The 11,596-nt window shown below is 35.0% G+C and overlaps 2 protein-coding genes across 3 annotated transcripts; one reads left to right on the top strand and one right to left on the bottom strand.

Annotated features, from left to right (window-relative positions):
* The first annotated feature begins 83 nt into the window (after window positions 1-83).
* LOC100799859 (cytochrome b561 and DOMON domain-containing protein At2g04850-like) lies at window positions 84-1,942 on the top strand. Its single transcript, NM_001317554.1, is given in 2 exon segments — window positions 84-870; window positions 1,385-1,942. Coding segments are annotated over 2 exon segments (1,194 nt in total). The 5' UTR covers window positions 84-119; the 3' UTR covers window positions 1,828-1,942.
* Window positions 1,943-5,066: 3,124 nt separating this feature from the next.
* LOC100799330 (heterogeneous nuclear ribonucleoprotein 1) lies at window positions 5,067-11,204 on the bottom strand. 2 transcript variants are annotated; one of them, XM_006575683.4, is made up of 5 exons: window positions 10,946-11,204; window positions 10,718-10,844; window positions 10,121-10,347; window positions 8,687-9,878; window positions 5,067-5,698 (listed from the first exon to the last, which is right to left on the bottom strand). In XM_006575683.4, the coding sequence occupies exons 3-5, from the start codon at window positions 10,340-10,342 to the stop codon at window positions 5,685-5,687; spliced, it is 1,428 nt and encodes a 475-aa protein (XP_006575746.1). In that variant the 5' UTR covers window positions 10,343-10,347; window positions 10,718-10,844; window positions 10,946-11,204; the 3' UTR covers window positions 5,067-5,684. The 2 variants fall into 2 exon arrangements, with proteins under 2 accessions (XP_006575746.1, XP_003519672.1); XM_003519624.5 differs by lacking the exon at window positions 10,718-10,844.
* Between the last annotated feature and the right edge of the window lie 392 nt (window positions 11,205-11,596).

Below are 11,596 nucleotides of genomic sequence, written 5' to 3'. Positions count from 1 at the left end.
CACAACATTGTTAACAAAAGCATTAATTAAACAACATGAAGGCATGGACCATTAATTCTCTCCCTATCGATCACTGATCATTCACTGCAATTCTCCATTCATCCATCCACGGCACCACCATGCTTCTTCTTCTTTACCTCTCCCTTCTGTGTTCCCTTCCCCACATTGCATTGTCATCCCATTGCACCGTGGAAACCGCCACGAAAACGTTTAAAAAATGCATGAACCTCCCAACCCAGCAAGCCTCCATAGCGTGGACATTCCACCCTCACAACTCAACCTTAGAACTAGTCTTCTTTGGAAGCTTCATATCACCTTCTGGGTGGGTTGGATGGGGCATCAATCCCACATCACCCGAAATGACCGGAACACGTGCCTTAATAGCCTTCCCGGACCCAAACTCAGGCCAAATAGTGCTTCTACCGTATATTCTTGACCCCACAGTGAAGCTTCAAAAATCTCCACTACTCTCTCGCCCACTCGACATCCACCTCCTCTCCTCCACCGCCACTATGTACGGCGGAAAAATGGCCACCGTGCACAACGGTGCAGCCATCCAAATCTTGGGCACGGTGAAGCTGCAAACGAACAAGACCAAGATTCACCTCGTTTGGAACAGGGGGCTGTACGTTCAGGGCTACTCTCCCACCATTCATCCAACTACTTCCACCGATCTGTCTTCCATTGTTACCTTTGACGTATTGTCGGGTTCGTCGGCTCCACAGCACACGGATCTCACGACGTTGAGAGTGATCCATGGCACCGTTAACGCCATATCGTGGGGCATTTTGTTACCAATGGGAGCCATCACCGCACGCTACCTTAGGCACATTCAAGCACTCGGCCCTGCATGGTTCTATGCTCATGCAGGTCATCATCATCAACTCAATTCTCCATATTACTATACTTTTTCTTTAATTTCACCGATTCATATTTTTATTTTCACTATTTTTCTTTTTAAAAAATAACCATATAGATGTTGTTATTTTATATAGTAGCTAGACACCTAAAAAGCTTTTAAAAAAAGAAAAATATAAATGTTTATAGTGACAAAATATTCACATATCACTGTTCTTTATTTGGAGGATCACAAATAAAAAGAACAACATTAATGCAGTTCTGGATTTAGTTTTAATTCTAATCTTTGGACACTCAATACGTTACATGATGTGAAAAAAATATAAATATAAATGAAAATAATCAAGTGTTATATATAATCTAAGCATGCATATCCATATATCATCAAATAAGAAGCAAAGATTTTGACAAAAAAAAAAAAAAACTCTTTGGCCAGTCATTTAATACTTGTTTGACAATGACTTGTGTTAAAGTAGTAGTAACTGCTTATAAGAATTTGGACTGAAAATAAATAATTTGCATGTAGGAATGCAAGTGTTTGGTTTCGTTCTGGGAACAGTGGGGTTTGTGATCGGAATCAGGCTGGGGCAACTGTCGCCGGGAGTGGAGTATAGGCTCCACCGGAAGCTTGGAATGGCGGTGTTTTGTCTGGGGGGTCTGCAGACTCTGGCCTTGTTATTTAGGCCAAACACAAGGAACAAGTTCAGAAAATACTGGAAGTCCTACCATCACTTTGTAGGGTACTCGTGTGTGGTCCTTGGCTTTGTGAATGTCTTTCAGGGATTTGAGGTTATGGGGGCAAGCAGATCTTACGCCAAGTTGACTTACTGCTTAGGGCTCTCCACTCTCATTGGGCTTTGCATTGCTTTGGAGGTCAACTCTTGGGTTGTCTTCTGTAGGAAATCCAAGGAAGACAAGATGAGGAGAGAGGGACTCATTGGAACTTCCCACAAACCCATCCACAATTAACATTCATCATTATTCTTATTATATATTATTACATTTCATTCCTCTTTAATTTCTCTTTTACTAATACATTACATTTTCTCTCCAATTAATGCCAAGGTCTGCAATTATATATAAAGATTAATTTTGTCGTTTCGATTCATGTTTCTTACCAAATAGTTCAGACATATGACGCATGAATGAATTCATGATCAATTGGGAGTTCCACGGTGTCCAAAGAGTATTTTTATAATTAGCTTCGATTAATATTCATTAACAATTTCAATTTTCAATCAACTAGCAATTGCTTTAAGAGTAATTTTACTTCATAATATCTAAACCACTTCAAAACTTTTAAAAAAATATTAATTTAATTATCATCAATTCTTTTATGAATAAGTCCAAAAAAATCACTTAGGGTTAACGCTTATAATTTTATTTTATTTTAAAATCTAAATCATGTAAGTATGATAGATTAATGGCCAAGTACCACACAAAAAGAAGAATAAAAAGTCAGAGAAAGACAAGACCATATATATTCCTTCCCGTTGGAACTTGTATGTTATTCGTTGCTTCCCACTATCCAATTACATACCTTTTTCTTTTTTTCCAGCAGAGCTATATAAAGAAATCACCCAATGTAGAAATAGGGCAAATGAAAGGATATGGTCTGCATAAATTCTGATGTGTAAACGGCATAAAATATAGGAATTGTATTAAACAAAGTACAAAAATAAAAACAGGCTCAAACTAGGGTAGAGAGGAAGAAAATTTACTAATATAGAAGGTTTTCACTTTATTCGACTTATGTCGATTTTCTGACTTCTGGTGGATGTAATATTACTTTCCAAAATCAGCCAACACAAATGGTAGCATAAATATTTTTCTTTTCTTAATAAATATATTTGTTTTGAATGATGCTTTGGAAGAAAGTTTTTGTTTGACAAATATTTAAAGCAAAAAGAATCTCCCGAAGTCTTTTGATTTTGATTTGTCTGTCTCTTGATCCAAACTACACAATATCTTCTATAGGATATGATATTTTTCTTGTCAAAAATATTTATGCAATGATAAAAATATGAATTTTTTTTTCCTATACACAACTGGAACTCGAAAGACAACAAAAAAATAGTGAAAATATACTGAGATAGTTAAAATGTTCAAAATATCTTTAAAAGAAGAAGAAGGCAAGCAGGCAGAAGCAGATTTCAGAAAATAACAATTGACTACCTTTTCAAGTATTTTGAAAGAAAAACAAACAATTTTCTAAAAATGCAATAAGGCAATAAAATCCTAAAATACAAACAAAAAAATAAGCAATGAAATACGTTAGCTAAGAAAAAATTTGTTTAATTACTTATTTGATTTCACTATTTATTTATTTTCTTCAATTTTTTCCAATTGGTAATAAACAATTCCATTTCCCTAAAAAAAAATAAACGATTCAATTTGATTTTTTAATTTTTCAAAACCAATACAATTTGATCCTTTTTGTCTAAATTGGTTTCATGCCGTTAGAGTTTTTTGGAAAATTAAAAAACCTAATTGAATCATTTTAAAAATTAAGACTAAGTTAAATCATTTATTAACAGTGAAATGAAATTGAACAAAATAAATAATAAAATAAAATAAGTAATTAAGCCAAAAAATCATTTGATTTTGTTCCATCCACCAAAAAGTCCTTCAATGATTAGATATCTAGACTAGTATAAAAATTCTCCTTCTTTAGCTCACAAGAGGATAAATTGAAGGTCGGAACAGTTTCTAATCTACCAAAAATTTCAGTAAAATGAGAAGGAGTCCAATAATAATAATAATAATAATAAAAAATAAAACTTTCATTTCTAAAACCGAGCTTATGTGCTAAACAGACAAGTATTACACCTAAATCCAATGGATTACTATGAAAATATTGAACATCATGCAAATGGTCTCAAAAATGTTATCATGATGATTAATAAGACACCCTTGACTACGACAAAAGTGGCTAACACGACCAAACCGTTGACAAATCTTAAATACCACCAGCATAACCAGCCAACCGCTGCTGTCTAACTTCGTAGTTAACACCAAAGCTTTGACAGTAGTATATAATAAACTTCAGTCATGTCTACATCAAATACCCACTGAAAAAAAAAAATCTGGTCTCATTGCTAAAAGAATTCATCTATATTTAACCTTTTGATTTCTTTATCCAGTGCATTGCTTTATTAATGATGCTTACAAGTTCTACAAATCTATCTTAAACGATTTAGCTCAGTTGTGTTAAAAATGGCAATGGGGTAAACTCAACTAAAGTCGTATAATATCTATAAAAGCAAGTGTAATAAAATACTAAATAGTTCACAAAAGTAATCCCTTGGGTTCAACGTGCAAGAGTCTACGAAGCTTCACCATAATCATTTTCTTCCTGCAAAATTCCTTTCTCTTTTTGTTCCCATTCCCATCGAATTCTTCAATGCAAGGTTTTTTTTTTCCGATGTGCGAGAAACTGAAATTAGATCATTTTGATTGGACTTTTATGTATACTTAGATGACTAAAAAATGCAGGACGAAAAGTAAAGTGAAAACTATTGAAAAACAAAATGAAAAAGACAAATACATATCTGTCAAATAATCATATGATAGTATTACACTTGCATACCCGTCAATTGTAACCATATGTATCTACTTCCCGAAAAGATGCACAAAACAAAGAGTTTTGAAGGGATAAATTAATTAATGAATTATATTTATACATATCCAAATGAAGTTGTCAAAAGAAGGAAAAAAAAAGGAATAACACATTTACAACCCTATTGTCTTTGCAAGTTATTCTCTCTGAATCAAAAAGAAAAATTAGCAAAGAATAGCCTGAAGGAGTGAGTAGGCTTTACTTGAAGGAGTTGTGGGAGTGAATAAAAGAAACATTGAGAAAGTGGGTGGTATGCGGAGATAGAAGAATGGAAAAGAAGTGGAAGAGAGAGAATAGGAAAGTGAAAGAGTGGGAACAGTTTAGAAACAGTTAAATCCGTATAAAAAAACCCTCCTTACGCCCCACTTAACCGGACAACAATTGAAAATGATACATAATTATCCAAAAAATATTATTATTTTAAGTGAGAGAGTATGTAATTAACAAAGGACAGAATGGGGTTAATAAAAATGGAGACCAAAACGGTTTAAAAAAATGATATTTCCTTTATCTATTGTTATAGATAAGTGGAAGAGTTTGTAATTAACAAACGACAGAATGAGATTAATAAAAATGGAGACCAAAGCGGTTAACAAAATGGGGAAAAATAAATCCATTTATCACATATAGTTTGAATTTGTAGCATAAAATATTCCCCTTTAGAAAAAGAATCAGAACATATGGTAACTTATTCACGGGACCCTAGATGGGTATCCCTTTTCACACTAGTAATAAACAAAAACCTCAGATACAATCTGCTAAAAGCAAACCAAAATGATGGATGAAGAAACAAACAATTCCTGAGAAAAACCCACAACTTTGCAAGACAAAAATCTACCCCCCCCCCCCCCCCCCCCAAAAAAAAAAAATAAAAGGAAAAAAAGAAATGTTGTCTGTCCATCTTTTTTATATTGCTGCCTCACAAGTGATGCATGATACACTTCCGCTATATGCCGCAATCAGATTTTACATCTCACTCAAATCCCAAAACCTAAACAGTAACTCAAAAAACTCAAGCCTTAACATTCCCTTGTAATCTATCTCTATATCTGAACCCTCAAAACAGGCACTCCAGTTAGCTCTAGAAAACCAAACATCTTGCGTCTTAAACCGAAATACAGTAACAACAGTGGTGTGCAAAATTCACAATTCACCTGCTTCACTGGATTATCTTCACCTACAAGTTCGTGTCATCAAAATGATCTTCCTATGTAGCAATTCCTGAAGTAAATATACAAGTTTATCAGTGTTGGCATACAAGACAACTGAAAATGAAAAATTGAAAGGACACTTCACAAGTACACTGCCATCAATATTTATCCAATTTATATGTTGATGTTAAAAATGGATCACTACAAAGGAACGTACATCAAAAAGAGTATAAGTGAATTGTAGCTAAGTTTTGCTAAAAGAAGTTTTGCTAAAAGACAAAAGATCAAAGATAAATTCATATCAGCTCCTGCACTTCCATGCAACTCACCAAGACTAGAGAAATTAAGATTCATAGCTGGAAAAAATTTGAACATAGTATAACATATCATAATGAAGAAAATAATGTAGAACAGATTCTACTCTATTACAAAGAACTTGCGGTTATAGCAGCTCTCTTGACTAACTATTAAACATCAAGAGGGTAAAACTTCTTATATTGCCCTCTAGGTGGGAGGGGTAGAGCACCAAGAGAATAACAGACAACAAAACATTCAACTCTCCTATGAAGATTTGATTGCATGCAACACAGTCATGATTGCATACTCTAGACATATTCAGCAAAACATTTAAAATCTATCAGCCATCTCAGAAGGAAAAGGGCATTGAAGAGCTAGTTCTAGTCTGATGTTTACATGACATCTATGACTGCTATCCAGAAGTCAGTTTTCTTCCCCTGATTTCAAGTTTTGTGAAAGACACTTGAAAAAGAAGGCAATGCTGTAGAAAAGAGCCCAGGATATCTATCTATATATATGAAAATGATAATTTCCAGCACTTCAATGGAATTATGGTCAACAGGTTTACAAACTTTTTCTGTTTTTTTTTTCTCCATCTGCTAACTCACAAAAATACGATCAACCATGCAGATTTTGAATCCACAGATCCATACCCAACTGTTTTTATTGGAAAAGATGCCATTAGACAAGAGTCATTATGATCATCTCCATTAAAACCCCCACCTTTATTAAGTTATACAGCTTCGCTACAACTTCTGTTCATGAATGATGTAATACTTTTAGTTTGAGAACTTAATTTCATTAAAATAATTCTGCATGTGGACAGCATAAATGTATGTGTAAGGTTGAGCCTTGCCTCTAGCAGAATTCAAATTCTACTTATACCAATAAACATCTAAATCACTAATAGAACTTCATAATTTACAAGAGCATATACCCCTCATTATTCTTTTCTATAAAATATAAATCAACATTGTGAAATTATGAGTCACTATGAAATTAGAGGAAAAGGTGATTGAGAATAGATTAAGAGAAGAAACAAGGATGGTAGAGAATCAATTTGATTTTATGTCAAAAAGGTCTACAACAGAAGCTATTTATCTTTTACAGAGGTTGACAGAAAGGTACAGAAGTAAAGAGACTTACATATCGTTTTTATTAACTTGGAAAAAGCTTATAATTGAGTACCAAGGGAAGTGTTATGGAAGACTTTGGAGAGAAAAAAGGTGTGTGCATGGCTTATATTCAAGCTATACAAGACATGTATGAAATGGTAAATACTAGTGTGAGAACTCCAAGTGGAGAAACTAAGGACTATACTATAGGGGCAGGATTACATCAAGGCTCGGCCCTTGAGTCTTTACTTGTTTAATCTAGTCTTGGATGCGGTTATCAAGGACATACAAAAAATTATCCCTAATTGCATGCATTTTGGGGATGATATAATCTTGATTGAGGATTCAAGGGAAGCAATTAACATTAAGCTTGAACTTTGGAGGCAGACTTTGGAAACCAAGGGTTTTGCTTAACTAGGAGTAAGACAAAGTATATGCATTGCAATTTTAGCAAGAAACAAGAGGACTATGACTTGGAATTAAAAATTGAAGAAGTCATATCACAGCTTTCTAAGTTTAAATATTCGGGATCAATCATACAAAATGATGGAAAAATTAATGAGGATGTCATACAAGTGGGATGGCTCAAATGGAGAAAGGCATTGGGAGTTATTTGTGATCACAAAGTACCTACCAACTCAAAGACAAGTTTCATTGCACAACTATATGTCCAGCTATACTATATGGCAGTGAATGTTGGGCTTTAAAGGGACAACATGAGAGAAAAGTGGGAGTAGCAAAAATGAGAATGTTAAGATTGATGTGCAGTCATCTAGTGGAATAAGGCTTTGTTGTTGTATAAAACTATAAATTAACACTGTCCACCTTGCTTACTTTCCTCATCCCTCAAACTAGGGACTTTTTTATTCTACAGTTAGGTACGGTAGAAACTCCATCTATAATCTGAGTTATCTGACCCCCCCCCCCCCCCCCTCTTCCCTTCTAACCCATGCTCAAACAAAGTTAGGTTGTGGAACCATGACAACCATACACATTTCTACGAAGGTTAACTTTGCTTGTTTCAGTAATAGCTATCTTTCAATTTGAAACTTACTTTTTTATACCAATGGGACCTCTCAATTTTCACATCCTTTAAGTATATTCCACAGTTCCACACAAGATTAGAAAGAAAAACCATATAAATGTGAGGAACACCAACCACAGTAATGTCGTTAGAATTCTGGAATCTGAATGACATTATGGCTTATCTAAAGATGCTCTAGTGTTCCAAGAAGCTTACTTATACAACAAAATAAGGCACACAGATACAATAATTAAGGGAATGGAGTTGGGAAAGCAAAGAATGGGGAAAAGTATAATGAACTCAAACATAGATAATTACTTATTTAGTCAATGTCAGCCCTTTCTATAGAATAACCACAGAGCAATATTGTCCGTGATTGGATGTCATTGAACACTGTTCTGAGAAACAAGCTTTCCAAAAATATGCATCCACAACTTCACCTAACTATTTAAATTTAAGTGATGGGTTGAACATAGTATATAGAACCAATTACAATTGTTCCATTATAATAGCAAACTTAACAAAGAGTATAAAACATTAATCAGAGATCAATCAGACAACATTTCCTCAAAATGTCTAGCATCTAGAAAAGGGCATTCGTCTAAATTATTGTAACTCTTACCCCTATTTGGCTGCCTCTTATTAACAGTGTAACCACCAACATAACCAGGAGAACTCTTGGCAGAAACATCTGAAGCTACGCCACCAAATCCATAACCAAAGGGACCAGATCCATCTCTCTCAGAATTTGAAGATCGCCAAGTGGGGTCCCCATAAACTGAACTATTATTGTAAAAGTCTGCAAAAGCCCCATCAACACCGCCATTTGATGCAGAGTATGAAGATGTTGGTGCAAAAGCGGCACCAGTGCTTCTTCCATATCCTCCAGTCCCCAAACCATAACTGTTGTCACCACCTCCATATCCCAGGTTGCCACTACTTTGTGACATATTGTTCCCTCCTCCCTGCTGCCCAGAAATTGCTGAAGAACCCCAGTTGACTCCAGTGTTGCCAAACGTGTTCCCTCCAACACTCCCACTCCCTGATCCAATGTATGCGTTGGAATTTGCAGAACTAAGGCCACCATTACCCCACAAATTTCGAGTCACAGAACTGAAGAAAGAATTGTTTCCTCCATTTCCACTCTCATATCCAACGGGACTTCCAAACCTATTGGAGCTGCCAATAAAATAAGGATTTACTCCCCGATCATAGCTAAGATTGCTATTGAAATTTGCATTCCCCCCAAATCCAGCATTCAAACCAGGCTCAAAATTCATGCTCATTCCATAACCTGATCCAAATGGAGCAAATCCACTTCGACCACCAGCAACGGGACTGAATCTACCATCCGCTCGAAGTCCATAGCCTCCAACAGTACTTGGAGTATACCCCTGGGTGAAGCCATTTAAGAAACTATTGACCCTAGTAAGACCATAGTTATATCCACCAAGTGGGGTGCGGCTTGGTCCTGGTGACAACTCCTTAGGAACTGCTCGCTTGACCTCTACCATTTTACCATTCAATTCATGAAACGTCTTAAGTAAGACCTTGTCAACTGCCTCCTCAGAATCATAAGTGATAAATCCAAAACCTCTTGGCCTCTGAGTGTTGTGATCATACATAACTACAACATCTGTTATAGTCCCAAACTGATCAAAGTACTTCTTGAAATCACTCTCTGTCACTGTTGATGCTAAACCTCCAACAAATATCTTTCTAGTGCGACCTGGACCAGGAGAACCATGGATGCTGCCACTGTTTCTACTCAGTATGTTCTGATCATCCCTAGGAACAGCTTTCTTCGCCTCAACCTAGCAATAGAGGAAACAGTATTGAGTATGGACTGTAGATCAGAAAATTAAAAAAAAAAAAACTTATCAAGATCTGTCAATCCTTAAAACAGATGCTTAGAAAAGAGAACAACAACAAAAATCAAAAGATTAGAGAATATAAAATATGTGGAAAAATTTAACGTACTCCTGCTCCATTTTAAAAATTTAATGTCAAAATGCAAGCTTTAGACTTAAAAAGGGGGGGAAACAAGAAGAATTACCATCCTTCCATCAATGTTGTGCTTCTCTTTTATGACTATTTCAGCAACAGCTGGGTCAGAAAAAACAACGAAACCAAATCCCCTAGCTCTACCTGTTGTCCGATCCTTCATTATCACTGCTTCCACAACTTCCCCATAAGTACAGAAATACTCCCTGAGCCGCTCTTCATTTGTGTCCCATGATATTCCACCGATAAATAACTTGCCATTATCTGATTGCATTTTATCTACAAGCAAAAGACAAGTCTCATCCAATTAGCATTCAGCTCAAGAAACTTACAAATGCAAGTGGCAGCAGCATCAATAGAAATGGACAAAGCCAACCTTCTTAAGCACCTAACCATAGGGTATAAGAAAAAGGCATGTTCCTGACGGATCCAATCCAATTCCTTACACATATCTATAGGCTATAGCATAATTTTATTTCTTTTTTTATAGACGCGCATAAAACAAGATAAAAACAAAATCATAGTCTGGGATGAAATGCGCATAAATCCGGGTAGGATAAAAAAAAAACATGAAAGCATTATCATTTATCAAATTGTTGAAATACAAATAGTCCCTAGCATGACAAAAAAAAAACATTACAAGCAATACCTTAAATTAAGACAAACTGAGAGACAGTATTAACGATGCAAAAATAGATATTGTCGGATTCAGTTAGGAAACAACGGATCCTTCATCAACAATCATCAAACAGTGAATCAATGAAGGCAAAGCACTCCTGGAGAAAACCCACAAAAAAAGTTTCAATAATCAAAGATCCAAAGGCAGACTCAATTGAACAAAGATCAAAACTTCAATCGAGATTCCGTCGAAACCCACCGATTTAAGACGAGATCTGAGGGGAGGCACAATGAGATTAAGAACAGAGGGAAGGTTCAACATCTGGCTATGCCTCCCCACCTTTTTTTTTTTCTCTTCTTTTTTTCAATTAATAATTTGATTACCAAATGCAAATTCAGTTGTAAAACCGATTGCAAAATTTTATGCAGAAAGCAAAAGTACGGAGAGAGAAAGAGAGAAACACATCGGAAGAAGTTTATAAGGAGAAAGCCGAGAGACGAGAGAGAAGCTGCGAGATGTGGTATGACCATTATATAGTGCCTCTGCAAATGGAAGATGATGATTTTCTGTCTTCCCCTTTTTTTTTTCTTTTTTCTTTCCTTTTTCTTTCCCTATTATTAATTGTTTTTACCAGTTTGATTTCAAATTAGTGAAGAATAAAAATGGGAATATAGTTTTTTTTTTTTTTTGCTTTTTTACGGCTAGTTTTAAATAAAATTATGCTTTTAAATAAAATAAAAATATGTTCAAATAATTTTTGAGATCGTTGTTCTTTTGTCTGATTGCTTTTTGAATTTACTTAATTGCATTTATTAACTAAATCTGTATATATCAGTAAATATTTTTAAATACTAAATATAATGTTAAAATAATTAAATTTTGAATTTATTTAAGAGTGTGTTGATTTTG

Source organism: Glycine max, chromosome 2 (genome assembly GCF_000004515.6).
Source record: "Glycine max cultivar Williams 82 chromosome 2, Glycine_max_v4.0, whole genome shotgun sequence".
Taxonomy (NCBI): domain Eukaryota; kingdom Viridiplantae; phylum Streptophyta; class Magnoliopsida; order Fabales; family Fabaceae; genus Glycine; species Glycine max.
The sequence above is the reverse complement of the archived record's forward strand: the minus strand, read 5'-3'. Positions and strand labels throughout refer to the sequence as shown.

What these genes read in the sequence shown, in the direction of transcription:
- LOC100799330 (XM_006575683.4), bottom strand. Translation starts at nt 10,342, where the DNA reads ATGCAATCAGATAATGGCAAGTTATTTATCGGTGGAATATCATGGGAC. An exon ending in ACAACATTGATGGAAGGATG is followed by an intron (nt 9,879 to 10,120) that starts GTAATTCTTCTT and finishes CTCTATTGCTAG; the next exon opens with GTTGAGGCGAAGAAAGCTGT.